The sequence below is a fragment of the Dromiciops gliroides genome, chromosome 4, assembly GCF_019393635.1.
Source record: "Dromiciops gliroides isolate mDroGli1 chromosome 4, mDroGli1.pri, whole genome shotgun sequence".
Taxonomy (NCBI): Eukaryota; Metazoa; Chordata; class Mammalia; order Microbiotheria; family Microbiotheriidae; genus Dromiciops; species Dromiciops gliroides.
This window is the reverse complement of record NC_057864.1, coordinates 414,230,804-414,252,818: the sequence shown is the minus strand read 5'-3', so window position 1 is coordinate 414,252,818 and position 22,015 is coordinate 414,230,804. Positions and strand designations below refer to the sequence as shown.

At 38.7% G+C, this 22,015-nt stretch overlaps 1 protein-coding gene across 1 annotated transcript in view; it reads left to right on the top strand.

Annotated features, from left to right (window-relative positions):
* Positions 1–22,015, top strand: part of WDR27 (WD repeat domain 27) — a 164,267-nt gene that overhangs the window by 102,840 nt on the left and 39,412 nt on the right. The window contains exon 24 of the mRNA XM_044003517.1: positions 7,475–7,577. Within this exon, the coding sequence (XP_043859452.1) occupies positions 7,475–7,577 (103 nt within the window). The remainder of the gene's footprint in view (positions 1–7,474; positions 7,578–22,015) is intronic.

Sequence of the window (22,015 nt, the reverse complement as noted above, 5' to 3'; positions counted from 1 at the left end):
ATTCCCTAAGGGATTATTGAGGCATATAGGGCTATTTTTTCTCTCTGCAGAATGGGTGTAGGGTACTAATTTTTAAAAATTCTTGTCAACAATAAAGTTGAGGGGAATTGGAAATAGTAATCAATGCTAAGGAAAAGATGAAGTATAGGTGTAATTAGAAATTTGGATGAGATAATAGAAGATTTGTAGAACTAGGAGCTAAATGCTAGGTATGTAGATCACTGAGTTGATGAACTTGGTGATAGTGATGGGTCCTAGAAAATGGATAATCATTTTCTTAGAGTGTTAGGAAGGTGATGATAGTTGGTAGATAATAATCTTGTAATTGACTTGAAGTCACTTACCTAGAGATTGCCATGAGTCAGTCTGAGCCTTATTAGCTGTCTTGGCCTTTTAGAATGTATTATGCATACTACTTGGAATTTAATGAAGAAGCTGTCTTTGTCTTGGTTGGTTGCAAAGGACTATGAAGATCAAAACTCACTTTGGGTAAAGATAAAAGCTATAGTTTGAGTGGAAGGGTGTGTTTTGGATGGATAAATGAATGATGTACTTATAGATGCACAATTTGATGGGAAGGTAGGAATTTTGGGTTGTAATTCTAAATATATTATTCCATGACATATTAGGTTCTTTCTTTTTGGCTTTTGTTCTGGGTATACCATGTAAAGAACAAGTGTATTTTTTTTTTTTGGCAGGGCAATGAGGGTTAAGTGACTTGCCCAGGGTCACACAGCTCGTGTCAAGTGTGTGAGGCTGAATTTGAACACAGGTCCTCCTGAATCCAGGTTGGTGCTTTATCCATTGTGCCACCTAGCTACCCCAGAACGTATTTTGATATAGAAGGCAGAGAAGAGGTATAGCAGAAAATGGAATATTAACTAGAGTTTCTGGTCCAAGTCTAGAGAATCTATTAGGAATCTACCTGCTTAGCTATTCTTGGACATATAATCAACTGTTGCCATTTAGTTATCTCCCGGCTCTTTGGAATGGAGGGACATAATAAAATACCTCACCCTTCCCTCATTTGGCTACATCTAGGAAAGCGAATTTCAAGGAGTCATACTGATTATCTTGAGATGGCAGCTTTCTGCTATCAATACAGTTGGCCCTAGTCCATTCAAAACTGACTTATCCCTTGGGGAAGAGGGTAGGGGCAACTGACCTTCGGATGTGGCACAATTTACTTTATTATTTTAAAATATTTTATTTGATTTCATGAGCCAAAATCAACCTTCTCACTCTCTCACCCTACCCCCCTCCTGAAATGAGAACACAAGAAAACCAAAACCCATTACAAACACGTATCGTCAATCAAAACACATGTCCACTTTGTGTCTAATGTTTTTTGGCTCATTATGCATTCTGATTTCTTCATCTCTTATCAGGAGGGAGGTAGTCTGTTTCTTCATTAGTCCTCTGGAATTCTAGCTGATAAGAGTTCACCATAATAATATTCCATGCTATTTATATACCATAACTTGTTTATCCATGTCCCAGTCTATAGATACTCCCTAGGCTTCCCATTCTTTGCCACCTCAAGAAGAGATATAAAAATATATATATTTTTTACATTTTTCAGAACATGTTTTGCTTAGGACTCATTCCTCCTCCCTTAAAGTACCCTTCCTCTAACCTCCTCCCCTTCTTCCCTTTCCTATCTACTTACTGAGTGAAATTTGTTTCTGTACCCAACTCTCTCTAATATTTCTTCTTTTGAGTTCAGATCACCTGTTTTCCTTAACCCCCTTTCTTGTTGTTTGTATAGATGTCTATTTGTGTACCCTGCTTGTAATAAAGTTTTCCCTAACTGTCCTTTTCCTTCACTCTCTGCATGCCCTATCCATTCTATTCCTCTTTCTCTCTCTTTCTTTAAGATCAATGCATCTAATTAGATTCTCTCTATGGACCTTGATGATGATTCAGAGTGGACGCATGAATCTCCCCATATTTGAACTTAAGTAGGTTATCCTTGTTGAGTCCTTTATCATTGTTCATTTATATTTACTTTTTTTTTTTCGGGGTAGTGGGGGTTAAGTGACTTTCCCAGGGTCACATAGCTGGTAAGTGTCAAGTGTCTGAGGCCGTATTTGAACTCAGGTACTCCTGAATCCAGGGCCAGTGCTTTATCCACTGTGCCACCTAGCCGCCCCCCATATTTACTTTTTTATGTTCTTTTTCATTCCTATATTTGAACTTCAAAATTTCTCTCTGTTTCTGCTCTTCTTTTTTTTCTCTTCCCCCTAGGAATGCTTGAAAATCCTCCATTTCTTTTCTTTTCTTTTTGTTTTGTTTTGTGGGGCAATTAAGGTTAAGTGACTTGCCCAGGGTCACACAGCTAGTAAGTGTTAAGTATATGAGGTCAGATTTGAACTCAGGTCTTCCTTGTCATGGGCTGGTGCTTTATTCACTGCACCACCCAGCTGCCCTGAAAATCCTCTATTTCATTCAAGGTCCATTTAGCCCACTGTGGCATTATACTTAGTTTTGCTAGATAAGTTATTTTTGGCTATAGGCCCATATCCTTTACCTTCTGGAAGATAACAGCACCTATTTTGTAGGGTTGTTGTGAGAATCAAATAAGAAAATATTTGTAAAGCATTTAGCACAGTGTCTAGTACCTAATAGGTACTATATAAATGCTATTCCATTATAAGATCTCTACTCCTTTATAGTGGTGGCTATTGTGTGTGATCTAGACTGTGGCTCCTTGGTACTTGAACTCTTTCTTTCTGGCTTCTTACAATAGAAAGCATTTTATCTTTGACCTGAAAGCTCTGGATTTGGCTGTGATGTTCCTGGGAGTTTTCATTTTGGGGCTTCTTTCAGGAGGTGTCTGCTGAATTTTTTCTATTTATATTTCGCCTTCTGGTTCTAAGAGATCTGGAAAGTTTTTTTTTTTTAAGATTTCTTGAAATATGATGTCTACCCCACCCTCCTTTTATAAATCATGGAATTCAGGTAGTCCAATGATTTTTTTTTTCCTCTTCCATCTGCTTTTCAGGTCAGTTGTTTGTTCTGTGAGATACTTTACAGTTTCTTTTATTTTTTTCACTCTTTTGACTTTGTTTTAATATTTCTTATTGATTCATAGAATCATTGGCTGCTGTTTGGTCCATTCTAATTTTCAGGGAGTTTGTTGCTTAGGTAAAGTTTTTAATCTCTTGTGCCAAGCTCGTAGTTCTATTTCTAATTCTTTCTTCCATAGCTCCCATTTCTTTTAAAAATTTTTTTCCCTCAAGAACTCTCATTCCATTTATTAACATTGGGAAGTTAAAAGAGGTTTCAAGAAACCTTTGGGATGCTAGGTCTGGTTCTTGATTCAGGCATATTAATTACATGTCTTCATAGACTGTATGTCTTCCTGTGCCTCTTGACTCAAGAACTTATAGGTCATGGAGTATTGTATACTGACTGGGCTGAAGTGGCTGAAATGAATGTTGCCATAGTTTAAACAGAGAAAGCCGTGGAAAAATCTGTGAGTTGTAACTGCATATGGGGTTGCATAACTGAATGTGGGGGTCACCAAAAATTTGGCAACAGTAAAAGGTTATGTAAACCTTATACATATAAACCTGGCTCATGCAAAAATTTCTCCGGTGAAAAGGGATTGCAAGTGGAAAAATTTTAAGAAGCCCTGTTTCTAGTCTATCCCATCCAGGAATCCATTCTACAACTAATAATCCATCTTCCAAATGAAGACCTCTAGTTATGAGGAACTCACTTCTTGTAAGAAAAGGTTTTGTTTTGTTTTGTTTTTTGGTGAGGCAACTGGGGTTAAGTGACTTGCCTAGGGTCACACAGCTAGTAAGTGTTAAGTGTCTGAGGCCGTCTTTGAACTCGGGTCCTCCTGAATCCAAGGCTAGTGCTTTATCCACTGTGCCACCTAGCTGCACCCAAGAGTTCTAATTTTTAGAAAGTTTTCCCTTACCTCAAATCTAATTGTACCTTACTGAAAATCCCATTGATCTCTCCTATTTCTATCCTCTGGGGTTAAGCAGAACAAGTCTGATCTCTCTTCCATATGGCAGTGGTTCCAATACTTGAAGACAGCCATTATATTCGTTCTAACAAATAATCTATATATTCTACAGTTTTTCAGTCCCTTTACTAACTCTGGTCATCTCCTAGAGTCACTTCAGCTAGTCAATTTCTGACCTAAAATGTGGTGCCTCAGATTAAACCTAGTCCTCCAGCTGTTGTCTGGGGAGGGCAGGGTCCAGCAGAACTGTCTTCTTTTTTGTTTTGAGCACTGTTTCAATGAACCCAGCAAGCATTAATTAATTCTTCACCTTGGATCACACTTTTGTGTCTGTCATGTCACAGTACTGATGTCTGTTGAACTTGCAGTCCACTAAGACCCTTCCCCACACAAAGTGTTGTCTAGACATGCCTTCTCCAGGTGGCATTTGTGCAATGGATTTTTTTTTTAATTCCAAGGGTAGGACTTTACCTTTGTCCAAATCAGACTTTATTTAATTATGTTTAGCCTATAATTCTAGTCTTGGTGCTTGACTCTACCATCTAGTGTACTAGATAGCCTTTTCAGCTTTGTGTCATCAGCATGTTAAATTGCCAACATATATATGCTTTTATACAACTTTTTGATAAAAATGTCAGTGATGTAAATGTTGAACAGTATTAGGACAAGGGCAGACTCATGAGATCCACTCTAAACTCAATCCTCATGGATATGACTGCTTCAGGTAGGACTTATACTTAGGTGAGACAGCATTGGTGAAGTTATTCTGAGCTCAAGACTGACATATTAAAGTATAACTGACTAAATTAGAATGGCCAATGGATATGGTTTGTTGTGTTGGAAATTTTTCTGGGTTTCTAGGTTGAGGTACTCTTCTTTCTTTTTTTTTTTGTTTTTGCAGGGAAATGAGAGTTAAGTGACTTGCTGAGAGTCACACAGCTAGTCACAGGGTTGTAATTGAGGGAAGTCCAAACTCTGCCAGTATCAGACACTGTCAAGTGTCTGAGGCCGGATTTGAACTCAGGTCCTCTTGAATCCAGGGCTGGTGCTTTATCCACTGTACCACCTAGCTGCCCCCGAATGTAAGCTTTCATGGCCACAAACTTTCTTTTTCATTTGATCTAATTTGCAGTGCTGCAAAGGAAAAATAAGTTATGAACTTGGCGTCACATAGCCTGGGTTTGAATCTTGGTTCTGCCATTTCCTTCTTATATGACTTTGCTCAAATCACTTAGCTTTCTATGTCTCAGTTTCCTCATCTATAAAATGAGTGGCTTGGCCTCTGATTTGCCACTCTGATAGGCAACTTTCAGTTCTTGATCTAAGATGTAGGATGAGATTTTTTGAGAAGTAGATACTGGACTGCAGCTACATGGCTTTTAGATCAGGCTGAAATGTTACCTATTATGATATTTGAGGTATGTGTCATAGCCACTGATGGTCTGAGTTGACCAAGATTGCTCCTGAATCTAGGGCTGGTGCTTTATCCACTGCACCACCTAGCTGCCCCGCCTTAATTAATATTTAAAAATTCCTCTGCAGTAATCTACCTCACAGGATGGTTGTGAGGCTCAAGTGAGATATTTGTAAAGCAGAGATTTGTAAAGTGAAATATTTCTAAAGCAGAGTGCCTATCACATAGTAGACAATTAATTCTTATTCCTTTCCCTTCCCCTAGTCACATAATAATTAATAATAATGATAGCTAACATTTGTATAGTACTTTAAAGTTTGCAGAGAGCAATAAATATATTATCTCATTTTATCTTCACAACAACCTTGGAAGGTAGTGTGATAAAATAATGGGATTTAGCAGATACTCAAAGACCTACCTGGAGATTAATCTAGATTGATTGAATCAAGTGAGAGTGATTGACTGCTGATTAGCCTACTTCAAGTTAACTGGATTGTAATCACACCTGGCTAACCCTTAAGAAGGTATTGTTCTCAGAATCTAGACTGTGAACTCAACTTGAGAACACCTTCAAAACCAATGGATTTGGATGACACCAACCAATCAGGTTGAAGAAGTGTGTAAGGACCACCTCTATTCCAGACCTATAAAAAGCTTCCACAATCAGCTTCCTGGAGAGTTCTTGATTGAAGCAGGCTCTTGGCAGAGGACTAGAGGAAGAACCCAACCAGGCTGGAACTCTAGGCTAGATAGGCCTTTTCTTAACTTTCTGAACTCCATGTGTTAATACCTGTATGCTTTAATAAATGTTTAATGCCCAAGGACTGGTGCTGAAGCTTCTAATTTAAGGCGATCACACAATATAGATTTTAAACATCACAGTAGGTGCTATTATTCTTCCCATTTTGCAGATAAGAAAACTGAGGCAGATGAAGGTTGTGACTTGCCCAGGGCCATGCCGAGCTAGTGAGCATTTGAGAGGCAATATTTGAACTCATCTTTCTAACTCCAGTTCCAATGCTCTATCTAACATGTCATTTAGTGGCCTATGTGGTAGATAAATCAAGCTTGGCTAAATTGTCATGGTTAAACACAACTTAGGGAAACTTGAGGGCAAATTTAACATTTTATGCATCTTAAATATCACCTATGGTACTATACTTAGCAGAGTATTAACCACAGCTTTAGGAAATGAGCTTTCAGAAAGTAGTTGATTGATTCATTGAAAAGGACCCTAACAGGTTATTATATCCATTTCACTATCCCCCAGAAGTTGAATTGATTTCACTAGAATGTTTTAAATAAACACTATAAAGCATTTCTGTGAATAGGGTTGTGAAATGAAACTAGTGATATTTCATTTGAATTTAGCAAGTCTAAAAGCTTATGAGTCATTTGCCTAAATTATTTGAGATAGAAAATTATTTTGTTGTTATTTAATTATTTCGGTTGTGTCCAACTCTTTGTGATCCCATTTGGGGTTTTCTTGGCAAAAATACTGGAGGGGTTTGCCATTTCCTTCTCCAGCTCATTTTACAGATGAGGCAACTGAGGCAAACAGGGTTAAGCAACTTGCCCAGAGTCACACAGCTAGTAAGTGTCTGAGACCAGATTTGAACTCAGAAAGATGAGTCTTCCTGACTCCAAGCCTGACATTCTATCCACGGTGCCACCTAGCTGCCAGAAAATGTTTTTTTTTTTTTTTTTTTTTGGTGAGGCAATTGGGGATGAGTGACTTGCCCAGGGTCACACAGCTAGTAAGTGTCAAGTGTCTCAAGCCAGATTGGAACTCAGGTCCTCCTGAATTCAGGGCCAGTTCTCTATCCATTGTACTACCTAGCTGCCCCAGAAAACTATCTTTTTAAGAAAAAAATCTTTAGGGTAACACATTCCTAATCATCTTTACTATCAAAAAGTTCTTCCTTCTCTGTAGAAATGGAAAACAGCTGCTTAGTTTCTTTCTTTAGTCATAACTTTATTAAACTTTATTTTTAACTTTATCATGTTATTATTCAATTTAAGTTATTAATCTTTATTCTGAACTTCAGTATTTTCAGTGTTTCTGTTTCCCTTTGTAGGTGTGAACGCCGTTTTGAAGGACATCTCAACCGCTGCCATCCCTGTGGAATTTCCATAAGCCCTTGTGGACGATACATAGCCTGCGGATCAGAGGACAAATACGTAAGTGCTCAAATGAGATGTTATTTAAAATGGAATCTTTCAGTAGATAAATTGTCATTTTTTGACTAAAGTGTAAAGATCTATCTGTAGGGAAGGAATTGGGCAAAATTGTTTTCCAGACTGAATACTGACTGTGAATATGAAGGTATTTCATAGATAAGTAAGTTGTTTTTTAAACTAGACTTGTGATTTCTTTGATGTGGGGAATTCTAAATGAGGAAGCTCTTCTGCTGTCAATGTGCTCTCTTCGTCCTAGTAATTTTCGAATCGCCTGCATACACTTCGAGGCTAAAAGACTTGGGAAACATGACTCAGCCAGTGTGGCCAGAGGTGACTTGAACCCAGGGCTTCTTGATTCTGAGGGCAGCGTGACTCATGCAAAAGTATTAGAGTAATTTAATATCAGTCAAGAAAATCTCATATTTTCTATTTTGATGAAGTATGATATAAGTTTGATACATATTCCACCTCCCCTGAGATCTTGTTCCATTTCTGTGGGGTCTTTCCCTTTTGCCTAAAAACATGCTTATGTCTCTCCTGGGCTGAGAACAGCAACACCTAAAACAACTGTCACCTTACCAGACTGGCAGTATATATTTCTTCCCTTTTACTACTACTAACTTGTAGGAAGGGGAGTTACCTTCATGGGCATTTACACCTCTTCACGACATCATCCCTCCACTGTTTGAGACAATGCACTTGACTTCTATCCTGGTCACTCTATTGGAAGTCTTTTCTACAACTTAACAATGAGTGACCTTTTCATTTCATTCATTTTCTTTGTTTTCATCCTCTTTCATCTTTCTGCATTTGACAGTTAACTCTCTTTTCCCATGGAGAAGTTTGGAAAAGTCCAAAGGTTTCCCTTTGCTGGAAGTCTTTAAGCAAGTATCATGTAGCCCCTTGTCTGGTAGACCATAGACAAACAAGATCTTGTTCAGTTAAGGTTGGACTAGATGGCTTCTCTGGCTCTGAGATTCTGTGAAACCCTTGAAGGTGCCAGCAAACTGTATACATATATGAGTATCTACAGAATCAAAGTAAAAAGAGAATTATTAGTTTAAAGTATAATCATTGTATTATAATGATTCAGAGATGAAAATATTTTCTATTTATTTTAAATTAAAAAAAATTAAAAATCTGAAGTATTGACAAGAAGCATTCTAGGACATGTTTCAAACTGGGCTGTAGTCAATCAGCCCACAAACACAGCTGAACTCCTTTAGCAATCTGATAGGTGAAAGTTGCTGCAGGTGATTCAGTGCCAGGGGACTGCCCTAGATTGTGTAGGTTTACTGACTTCCTTCAGGTGCCTGCCTACAACCAGGGAAAAGATAGGCAGCCAAACACACGTTCTCACTCTCTGGGTATATATGGGGCTTTAAATTTAAATATTTCTTTCATATTAATGCAATCAGTCATTCTCATCACACTATTCCTGCATCCAAGTGAGTATTTGTTTTGTAGATATGGAAACAGAATTAAGATAAGAATTCAGATAACTTTTATTGATTGCTTAGTCCATGATACCGTGTTTTCTCTTAGCATCAGGTTCATTTAATTTAGCAAACATTTATGAACCACCTACTGTTGTTAACAGTGATACAGGGAAGGCAGGGAAAAAGTCCTACAAATAGTTTACAGTCTAATTACAGTTAAGACATTATGAAAGTGCTAGAATTCAATTCTTAGGTAACATATAAGGAAATCCTGGATAGTATGACAGTTAATATAGTCAAGGTTTGGGAAATTTAAAACGAAAGGAAAGAATATTGCAGGGTGATTTTTGTCAAGGAAGTCTTCATGGAGGTTGTACGTCTTGACTTGGACCTTGCAAGTATGGTATTTTGATTTATTATCCTTTTGGCCTTGGTTTCTCTATTTGTAAAATGGAGTGGGGGGGGGGAGGTTAACATAGATAATTTCTGATATCCTTTGAGTTCTAAAATTATTTGACCCTAAATCTATCTGAGAGGAGGATGAAAAGTCATTTAGGCCAAAGGAGCAAACATTTCTAATTCATACACTCATTCCACCAGACAGCTGGGCAGCATGGTGGATAGAAAGGGGGAAATCTGAGTTCAGTTCCGGCCCCAAACATGCAAGCAACTGTGACTCAGAGCAAGTCATTTAACCTTTCTTGGCATCAGTTTTCTCATAAATAAAACAGGGAAAATAATAGCTCTTAGTCTCAAAATTCCATGAGGGATCAAATGATACATGTAAAGCACCTTGTAAACCTTAAGACCGTATATAGATGATATGTATTGTTGCTATTAATATTAATAATAGAACACCTCCTTTGTCTAAGGCATTGTATTGCCTGATGGGGAAATGCAGAAGAACATAAGGATAGATCCTGCCCTCCGAGGGCTTACAATTGAATGGGCTGAGGCAGTGCAAATGCTAGCTAGATCACTGAAATTGCTCTCTTCTCAAATTTTGTTAGGGTGTGTTTCCAACTTCTTTGCTCATCACCTTTTCACCTTGACTCCCATCCTTTTGTACTTGAAGTATACCTCGTACTCTATTTTAAACTCCTTCAGGACAGAAACTACTGCTTTACATCTTTGTATCCTTAAATTTTAGGATCTTATGAATACCAAAAGGCTCTGGGGAACTCTGAGAAACAAGTTCGAGGTGGCTGGCTGAAACACATAAACATTAAAAAAAAAAACCCCAAAAAACCAAAAAACACCTTGCCCAACATATCATGGGTGAGATTTGAACTTAGGTCTTTCTGATTACAAGCCAAGAACTAAATCCAGTCCCTCATTTTGCCTCTCTTGTAGGAAGTATGCACTTAATAAATGCACTGGATAAATTGGATGAGTGCAATGAACAAAATAAAATAGGTGTTAAGAATAGGGAAAATTGGGCAGCTAGGTGGCACAGTGGATAAAGCACCGGCCCTGGATTCAGGAGGACCTCAGTTCAAATCTGACCTCAGACACTTGACATATACTAACTGTGTGACCCTGCACAAGTCACTTAACCCTCACTGCCATGAAAAAAAAAAGGAATGGGGAAAATCACTTCCAATTGAGGTAATCAGTAATGGTTGTGATGGAAGGAGGGTTGTTGACTTATGACTTGGGCCTTGAAGAATGGGTACTATAAAGATAGAGATGGAGAAGAGGAATGGCATTTAAGACAGAGACTATAATGCACAAAGATACATACTGGGGAATTTAAAAGACATTTATTAAATACCTATCAGGGCACAGGGGGCCATCTTCAGTTATCCTGATGAATATCTTGCCACTGGACCCAGATGACTCTGGAGGAGAGAGTGAGGTTGGTGACCTCGCACAGCCTTCCCTCACTTCAATCCAATTCAGTGCAAGTCATGATATCACCCTGATGTCCTGGTCCTCTTCGAGAATGAAGGACAAGCAACAATCTGGGCACAAAAGTCCTACCTTGATATTTAATCGTGGCATGGAAGTGACCCTGACTTGAAGGTTTTTCTAACAGAGGGTAATCTGGTTGGTTTCACCAAGCTGGAAAAACTTTGAATGTGTTCCTGGGAATATACTATGCCAGCTGTTGGAATGAGGACCCACTTAAGTAAGGAAAGAGAGACTTATCACCGGCAGGTTTTTTGACTATGGTAATAATACATGATGGTTTTATTTAATTGAATGTTTCCACGACCCAGAAGCAGATCATAAGTAACCTGTGCCTTCTCATTTTGTGTCATTCTGATCAGTTCTCTTCTATGCCTCCTTCAGAGAGGAGTTTCCCAATGAGGAATTTTCATGAGGAATTTTTACTTTGTGGGTACCAGGACAGCACTCAGGGAGCTGGGAATTAAAGAACAGAAGACAATGTAGAATTGAAATGGATGAATATTGCATAGAGGCTGGGGAATAAGGTGTAGTCAGAGCACAGCCTTTAAAAGTACTGGGAGGTGAGGGGTTTGGAAGTCTTGCAGAAGGCAAAGGGGACTGTAGAAGGTTGAAGAATAGGGAAAGGTGGAATGTTTGGAGCTTAATGTCAAATAAGTGACTACTGGGGCTTTTAATTAGTGTAGAGGAATGCTTTTGGGCAATGGCAAGGTGTGGTGGATCACGATGTCTCAGATCTTTCACCACTGTCGTCAGCCATCAATGTTATTTTTCTTAAGTGTAAGTTTAACTGCCTCACTTCCCCATTTCCCAAACTCCCCTGTTTATGTTAAGTATACCTTAAGCAGGGACAGCATCTAGCGCAGTGTAAGTACTTAATAAATGCTGACTCATTCATTGTTCAGTTTAGGGACTTAATAAACGTTGATTCATTGATTAGTTTGGGTGACTGCTTAACATCAGGTGCATTTTGCAGTAAATGATAATTCATGGTCAATCCTTTTGGCCTCTTACATTTCACAAAACATCAAAATACAAACTGACACTCTCTCTTTCTCTCTCTCTCTCTCTTTTTTGGTGAGACAACTGGGGTTAAGTGACTTGCCCAGGGTCACACAGCTAGTAAGTGTCAAGTGTCTGAGGCCGGATTTGAACTCAGGTCCTCCCGAATCCAGGGCCGGTGCTCTATCCACTGCACCACCTAGGTGCCCCTTGGCTCTCTCTCTCTCTCTCTTTTTTTTTTTTTGGTAAGGCAATTGGGGTTAAGTGACTTGCCCAGGGTCACACAGCTAGTAAGTGTTAAGTGTCTGAGGCGGGATTTGAACTCAGGTATTCCTGAATCCAGGGCTGGTGCTTTATCCACTGCACCACCTAGCTGTCCCCCTTGACTCTCTTTTAAACAGTCTCGTTCCACTACTTCAGTGAAAGTGATGGAGTGCTGGAAAAGGAAGCAAGCACGTTGAGGATAACACAATTTTTTAGACTGTCTATAAAGATTAATTATCCTGTTGATAAACTACGTGAGCCATTTCTTGTCAGATCAGTGAGTTGATAACAGTGGTGTAGAAACTGAACCAGAAACACATTGACATTGTCACTATAAATGACACCAGAAGAAGTAAACAACTCACAGCTCAGTGGGAACAGAGAGCTTCAGCTTTCCTCAGAGTAAAATAAAGGAATTGGCAGAGTTGGTTTCATCATGCACCCAAAGGCAACAAGGAATATAATCTCTTAGCATGGTTGGTCTTTTTGACTTGCAGTGTTGATGACAAATATAAATAGACCACCCTGAAGATAATTGCAGTTTATGTGCAAACATCTGTTAAAGAGGATGAAGAAAGAAAAGAATTTCATGAAGAATTTGATGAGATCCTTCCAAACCAAGGGAACATATACCTTGGTACTAAGTGCCTTTATTCTGAGTATTGGCTCAAAGGATACTGAAAAATATGTCAGAAAATGAGGTTTAGGATTAAGAAATGAAAGAGGCCAAAAGCTTGTACATTATCCAGAAGCTTCATATTTGTATATTATTTCTTCTAGAAAGTTGGAAAGTGTTGAGCACCACACAGCATCATAGCATCACACAAAATAGAAATGGACTCTATCATAACAGACAGGAAACAGAGCAGTAGTATGGCACATCAGAAGATTATTATTTGGGGAAGAGAAAACCAGAGCAGAGTGAAAGTTTAGCAAGCATAAATTTTCTCTCTTGTTATCAGTAAAATGTCTTTACTAAGGGCTTGCCATGCACAAAACACTGGGCTAAATTCTGGGTTTACAAACAGATAAGCCAGACAACTGTCCCCTCTCTCAGAAAACTCACATTTGATAATGTGAGACGACATGGAGAGGAGGCTTCAGCAGCAAGGTAGATGGAAAGGCCCAGCAGTTCTTTTTTTTTTTTTTTGCAATGGGGCAATGGGGGTTAAGTGACTTGCCCAGGGTCACACAGCTACGAAGTGCTAAGTGTCTGAGGCTGGATTTGAACTTAGGTCCTCTTGAATACAGGGCTGGTGCTTTATCCACTGCACCACCTAGCTGCCCCCAGCCCAGCAGTTCTTAAGGTACAGTAACAGGGCTGATGGCAATATACATTTACCATCATTTCCGTAGATGAAATAATATCTTTTGCTTATATTGAGCCATTTCACAACGGTAGAGACGTTGGTGATGAACAGTTTCTTTTCTGGATTATTAATAACTATGGCAGCTGAGGAGGTAGGGGCTCCAGCTCCTGCAGTCAGTTGCTGGTAATCTCTACCAGGGTTACTCCCTGGACTTTGGATACAGAAGGAGGCTTGACTAGAAGCAAGGCTGGTGGTTTGGATTCAGGGTGTCACTCTTCCCAAGGCCCAAGTAGTGATGCTACCCCATCTTTGAAGCTCATTTTCTCCTATAGGTCTTTTAAAAATATCTTCATCTCTTTCTACTTTCTGTTCATGTGGTGTAGATTGTCTTCTTGGACTTGACTAATTAATAGGGATGAGAGCAAAGGATTCTAGGCTCCTGGTTAAGAAGGTTGAGATGATTGACTATATAGGCCTGATGGGGAGGGAAGGTTATTATGGCAAAGAGGCTGCCGATTATTTGAAGTAGCTGGGCTTAAGAGCTTGAAGGTCATGGGAGGATGTTGGGTTAGATGGGTTGGGGGAGTAGAAAGGGAGGAATTTAAAAGGGATTTTTTTTTTTGTGGGGCAATGAGGGTTAAGTGACTTGCCCAGGGTCACAAAGTATCAAGTGTCTGAGACCAGATTTGAACTCAAGTCCTTCTGAATCCAGGGCTGGTACTTTATCTACTGTGCCACCTAGCTGCCCCCTTAAAAAGGGATTTTTAATCCAAAATTGAGAGTCCCAAATTTAAGATTTTGTAGGTAAATTAGTGTCTTGTGATGGAGTTGATGCATATAATGATCTTCACTCTCCTCTCTATTAGTGTCTACCCATCCTTTGTGACCAAATTAAATCCCACTGCCCTCAGAAAGTCTTCTATAGCCACTTTGTTCCCTAGTGATTGATTTCTCCCCCTAAACTTTTATAGTGTTCATTTTCAGTACCAGTCATAGATAGATGACAGATACAGTGACTGTCTATGGATAGCTATATATAGACAAATCATTTATTAAGCACTTACTATGTACCAGGCACTTTTTGGTTTAGTTTTTTAAAAAAATCTCTTTAAATCCTAGTTACAAGAATTGCTGAAAATAAACAACTATCAAATTTTTTCCTACTTTGGCAAAGTGGGAAACATGTGATTTGCAAATGAACTACAGTAATTTGTATACTGATAGAGCAAATTATTTGCAGAAATATTGGCTAGATTTTCCACATTTTGGCAAGTAATCCTTGGTGTTCTGTTAGAAAACTGTAAGGTCTGATTACACTTTTAAAGAAAATAAGGCTTCACTTTGCCAGTCTCCATGAAATCCTGAGTAGAAACATACGCCAAACAGTACTCAGAGCACATACAAGGCATGATTGTTGTCTTGAAGAAATCTTTTCAGATATTACGTACTTTTTAAGTAATAAGAGTTGTTTTAAACTGATGCTTGAGTTTATATAATGAAAATTATATAAACAGATCTATATTCAGCTCTAGTCTCTCCTCTGAGCTTCAGTCTTAAACCAGCTACTGTTTATCTCTCATTTCCAACTAGATTTCCTATAGGCATCTCAAACTCAACATGTCTAAACCAGAGCTCATTGTGGCTTTTTCATTTCTCTTGTGAATCTCTTCATTTTCTTTCTAGGGTGCTACAATCACCCATGTTCTCAACCTTAGAGCCATCTTTTGAGTCCTTACTTCCCTCACCCCCATAGACAATCAGTTGTTAATTTTTACCTCTACAGTAATCCATCCATCCATCCATCCATCCATCCATCCATCCATCCATCCATCCATCCATCCATCCATCCATCCATCCATTCATCCATTCACATTTAGTAAGAACCTACTCTGTGTCAGGGACTATGCTAGGGGGATACAAAGATAAAAGGGAAACAACCTATACACACACACACACACACATATACATATATACACACACACATACATACACATATATATGTATATATACATATATATGCAAACTATATACAAGCTAATTTATGGGAGGAGGGAGACACTAGTAGTTGGATGAGATCATAAAAGGTTCCATGTGGAAGGTGGTACTTGATGCTGAATCTTGAAGGGAATTAGGAACTCTAAGAAGTGGAGGGGGTGGGGGGAGGGAGAACATGCCAGGCAAGGAGGAAAGCCAGTGTGAAGAAATAGAGATAGGGAGTGAAATGCCATGTATAAGAAGGACAGTTTGGTCCTTGGATCATATGGTGTGTGAAGGGAATGACACATAGTAAGACTGCAAAGATAAGAAGGGGTAAGTCTGTGTATAGGCAAAGGAGTTTATATTTGGTCCAAAGTTAAAAGGAGCGTTTTTTTTTTTTTTTTTGGTGAGGCAATTGGGGTTAAGTGACTTGCCCAGGGTCACCCAGCTAGTAAGTGTTAAGTGTCTGAAGCCGGATTTGAACTCAGGTCCTCCTGATTCCAGGGCCAGTGCTCTATCCACTGAGCCACCTAGATGCCCCAAAAGGAGGTTTTTGTTTTTTTTAGAGGCAACTGGGGTTAAGTGACTTGCCCAAGGTCACACAGCTAGTAAGTGTTAAGTGTCTGAGGCCGGATTTGAACTCAGGTCCTCCTGACTCCAGGGCCGGTGCTTTATCCACTGCGCAATCTAGCTGCCCCCAAAAGGAGTTTTTTGAATAGGGAAATGACATGGACAGATGTATACTTTAGGAAATTCACTTTGATCGCTTTGGCAGGACTATGTAGAATGGGCAATGGATTGGAGGGGGGTGGAGACTGGAATCAGGGAGATCAAGTAGGGACTATTGCATTAGGTTCAGTGAGACGTAATGAAATCTTGGACTCAAGTGGTTGCCTTGTAAGTAGGAAGGAGTTATATATGAGAGGTACTGTGAAAGTGGAAGTGATGAGATTTGGCAATTGATTAAATCCACGGGGTAAGGAAGAGTGAAAAGTCAATGATGACACTGAAGTCACAAATGGGTGACTGCAAGGATGGTGTTACCCTCAACAGACATAGGGAAAATCATAAGAGGGATGTGTTTTGGGGAAGAAATAATGAGTTCTATTTTGGATGTCTTAAGTATAAATGTCTTGATGACATTCATTTTGAAATGTCTAATTAGGAAGTTGGTTGGTAAGATCTCTTGACTTAGAGTCAGGAAACCTGAGTTCAAGTCCTACCTCAGGCACTTGCTAGCTATATGACCCTGGGCAAACCTCTCTCAGTCTCAGTTTCACTATTTGTAAAATGAGTATAATAATAGTACCTACCTCATAGTATTTTTTATTGTGGTCAGAGTTTTCTAATTACTCATGTTTCCCGCTTCTCTTCACAGATTGGCACCTCATTCATTCATTCATTTTTTCCCTGGCAAGGCTCTCCTTCTCCATGCTCTTGGATGGAGCGGGTGGACCCTATTTGGTATTGTCCCCTGTGTGGTCTGCTTACTGCTACCTCGCAGTTCTAAATGGGGCAGGTAGCTAGGATTAATCCCCGACCTCTGCTGCAATCCCTGGCTCCTGCTTCTTTCTCCTGGTGGGCCAGCACCAGTGTTGAACTGGTCACTTCTCTATTTACTCCTCATTGGAGAATTCCTAATTAATAGCGGTCTCTTCCCCTTACTGTGTTCCAGGACAGGCTCCAATCAGTTGTAAATCGTGCTGATTTCTGCTGAAATTCCCTTTGGCACGTGTGCCCGGGGTGGTGTGCTTACTCTGTATCCTGCTACAGGTTGACCATCTGAAGCTGTACAATTCTTAGGCCTGCTTCCCTGTGCAGTGGCCTATTTGGGAGCTGGTTCTTTCCCCTGCTCTGACAGGCCAGGGCCAAGATCCTACTGGCTTCAGGCTACATTCTTAGGAGCTTGTGTGGGCTTCTGCCTCTCCTGGAATGTGCTTTCTCTGAGTACCTACATTCTTCTGGTTGCCTTTTTTTCTGTGGTCCTGGACTGAAATGAGGAGCTAATAGTGTATTCCTTTGGTCTTTTTGCTCATTCTTCCACTAAGTGCCCTTTTACATCTTTGCTGTGGTGCTGATAGGAGAGCTGGACTTCCCTGAGACCTTTCACCATGCCATCTTAATCAGAATAGGAATGTGACATTATAAGATGCCACTCCAAATTAGGGTCAGTCTTTAAGAAACAGCTATCTCCATTTGGGGTACATTCTAGTTCTTCTCCCTAAGTGTATGGAAGTCGTTGTCATTTTTACTATCGTGGTCTCTAGGTCATATCTATTCCAACCACCTCCTCTCCACCAACTTTTTCTATCATACATATCTTTAGCCTTGTGTTTGAATTTCCCTGTAAGTAAAAACATTCAAAGTTCTCAGACATGAGGTCAAAGGAAACCGAAGGTAGTATGTGGAAAGCAGACATACTGACTTGAAATGTACAGGAAAAATATTTCTAATTTTTGTCTGATCGTGAGTAAAGATTCAAAGGAAGTTCCCATGTCAACTGAATGAGTATTTTCCTTATAAAAATAGTTTCACATACAGTATTAAAAAAATTAGTTTTGGCTGGAATTTCTAGGTAATCATATGCACATGTGAATTTTGAGTATTTAAAAGAATGTTTTGAAGGTTTCTAGTTTTCATTTTAATATACCTTCGCTTCTCAGTATTCTGGTTCATTCCTGTAGTCAAATCCATAATTTTAGCTTGATTGATATTTGTCTATTAGTGTTTGCACATATTAATTACTGAATGAACTTTTTTTTTTTTTTAGTGAGGCAATTGGGGTTAAGTGACTTGCCCAGGGTCACACAGCTAGTAAGTGTTAAGTGTCTGAGGCCAGATTTGAACTCAGGCACTCCTGATTCCAGGGCCAGTGCTCTATCTACTGTGCTACCTAGCTGCCCCATGAACTATTTTTAATATTAGAATTTTCCTTAGTATGAATATTTTGTTCAGTCATGTCAATCATGTTAACCCTTACTGACCCCATTTGAGCTTTTCTTGACAAAGATACTGGAGTAGTTTCCCATTTCCTTCTCCAGCTCATGTTACAGATGAGGAAATTTAGGCAAATTGGGTTAAATGACTTATCCAGGATAAGTGTCTGAGGTAGGATTTGAACTCACAAAGATGAATCTTTTTGACTCCAGGCCCTGCAATCTATCCACTATGCCACTTAGCTGCTCCTGCATGAATATTTAGCAATGATTATTATAGCAGTTTAGGTGACAGAAAAAGGGTAAAATGCTAACCACTTCAACTCTGAATGCTGTCTGTAGCATTTAGATGCTATCTATACTGCTATCTATGGAACTCAAGTTTTTTTTTTTAATGAGACTTTAAAAATGCTCAAGGAAAAGGTTAAAAAGAGCTTCACATAGAGGTGCAATTGTTCTAGGCATTTTTGAATATATTTTCTGTTGTTTGATCAGCATTTACATAGTTTCAAAATTCCTTCTTTTTTGTCTTTTTGTTGTTGGTCGGGGCAATGAGGGTTAAGTGACTTGCCCAGGGTCACACAGCTAGTAAGTGTCAAGTGTCTGAGGCCGAATTTGAATTCAGGTCCTCATGAATCTAGGGCCTGTGCTTTATCCACTGCTCCACCTAGCTGCCCCCTTTTTTGTCTTTTTAAAAAACCTATTTATTATTATATTTCCCCCATTTACAAATAAAACATTTTTATTCATTTAAAAAATGTTGAGTTCCAAATTCTCTCTCTTCTTTCCTCCCCCCACTCCCAATTAAGAAAGCAAGCATTTTGATATAGGTTATACATATGTAGTCATGCAAAATATTTCCATATTAGTGATGTTGTGAATGAAAACACAGAAAAAAACCTCAAGAAAAATAAAGTAAAAAAATGTATGTTTTAATCTGTATTCAGACATCATCAGTTCTCAGGGAATGGATAGCATTTTTCATTATAAGTGCTTCAGAGTTCTCTAGGATCATTGTATTGCTGAGAATAGTTAAGTCATAGCTGATTATCTTTTTTTTAATATTAATATTTTTTTTCAGTTACAAGTAAAGATAGTTTTCAACATTCATTTTTGTAAGCTTTTGAGTTCTAGATTTTTCTCTCTCCCTCCATTCCCTTCTCCCTCCCCAAGACACTAAGCAATTTGATTTAGGTTATATATGTACAGTCATGTTAAACATATTTCCACATTAGTCATATTTTGAAAGAAGAATCAGAACAAAAGGGAAACACCTTTAGAAAGAAAAAAACAAAAAGAAAAAAAAGTGAAAATACCATTCTTCGATCTGCATTCAGACTCCATTGTCCTTTTTCTGGATATGTAGAACATTTTTCATCATGAGTCTTTTGGAATTGTCTTGGATCATTGTATTGATGAGAAGAGCTAGGTCTGTTAAAGCAGATCATCAAACAATGTTGCCGTTATTGTGTACAATGTTCTCCTGGTTCTGCTCACTTCACTCAGCATCAGTTCATATAAGTCTTTCCAGGTTTTTCTGAAATCTGCCTAATCATCATTTCTTATAGCACAATAGTATTCCATTATATTCATATACCACAACTTGTTTAGCCATTCCCCAGTTGATGGGCATCCCTTCAAGTTCCACTTCTTTGAGACATAACTAATTATCTTACAATATTGCTGTTACTTTGTACATAGTGCATTTCACTTTGCATCAGCTCATGTAAGTACAGGTTTTTCTGAGAGCATCCTGCTCATCATTTCTTATAGCACAATGGTATTCCATCATAATAACAAACCATAATTTGTTCAACCATTTCCCAATTGATGGGTATCCCCTCAATTTCCAATTCTTTGCCATCAGAAAAGAGCTGCTATAAATATTTTTTTTTGTACATGGAGGTCCTTATCTTTTTTCTTTTTCATGTCTTTTTTGATGCAGATGTAATAGTGTTATTGCTAAGTCTAAGAGTATGCATTGTTTTCTAATCCTTTGGGCATGGTTCCAAATTGCTCTACAGAATGGTTGAATCAGCTTACACCTCCATCAACAGTGAAATAATGTCTCATTTTCTCCACATCCCCTCCAATATTTGTCATTTTCCTCAGCCAATCTAATAGGTAGTACCACAGAATTGTTTTAGTTTGCATCTCTCCAATAGTTAGAACATTTTTTTCATATGGCTATAAATGGCTTTGATTACTTCATCTGAAAACTGTATCTTTTGATCATTTATTAACTGGGGAATGGATCTTATTTTTTAAATTTTTTTCTTATTTTTTGGTGAGGCAATTGGGGTTAAGTGACTTTCCCGGGGTCACACAGCTAGTAAGTGTGAAGTGTCTGAGGCCTGATTTGAACTCAGGTTCTCCTGACTTCAGGGCTGGTGCTCTATCCACTGCGTCACCTAGCTGCCCCCATTATTTTTTAAATAAATTTGACTCAGTTGGCTATATGTTTGAGAAATGAAGCCTTTATTAGAGAAACTTCCTTCAAATTTTTTTTCACAGTTACTATTGCTAACTGTATTTCCCTCCATCCTATTGCTCTTTCCTGTTTATCAATTCTCTCTCCTTTTACCCTGTCCCTTCTCAAAATTGTTTTGCTTCTGACTACTCCCTCCTCCAGTCTGCCCTCCATTCCATCAACACTTCCCCCCCCCCCATCCCCTTACCTTACTTTACTGTAGGGCAAGATAGATTTCAATACCTAATTGAATGTGTATGTTATTCTCTCTTTGAGTCAATTCTGATGAGAGTAAGGTTCACTCACTCCCCCTCTCCTTCCCCATCATCCCTTCCACTTGTAAAAGTTTTTTCCCTCTTTTATGTGAGATAACCCCATTCCACCTCTCCCTTTCTGCCAGTGCATTCTCCTCTCACCCCTTAATTTTATTTTTTTAGATATCATCCCTTCATATTCAACTTACACCTGTGCCCTTTGTCTATATATATTCAATCCAACTGTGCTAATAATGAGAAAGTTCTTATGAGTTACAAGCATCATCTTCCCATGTAGGAATGTAAGCAATTTAATCTTTTAAAATCCCTTATTTATTTTTCCTGTTTACCCTTTTTATGCTTCTCTTGAGTCTTGTATTTGAAAGTCAAAGTTTTTTATTAAGCTCTGCTCTTTTCATCAAGAGTGCCTGAAAGTCTTATCTTTTATTGAATACCCATTTTTTTTTCCTTGAAGGATTATATTTGTTTTTGCTGGGTAGATGATTCTTGATTGTAATCCTAGTTCCTTTGCCCTCTGGAATATCATATTCCAAGCCCTCCAATCCTTTCATGTAGAAGCTGCTAAATTCATGTTATTCTGAGTTGGCTCCATGATACTTGAATTATTTCTTTCTGGCTGCTTACAGTATTTCTCCTTTCCCTGGGAGTTCTGAAATTTGGCTATAATATTCCTGGGAGTTTTCATTTTGGGATCCCTTTCAGGAGGTGATCAGTGGATTCCTTCAATTTATATTTTACCCTCTGGTTCTAGAATATCAGGGCAGTTTTCTCTGTTAATTTCTTGAAAGATGATGTCTAGGCTTTTTTTGATCATGGCTTTTAGGTAGTACAATAATTTTTAAATGATCTGAATC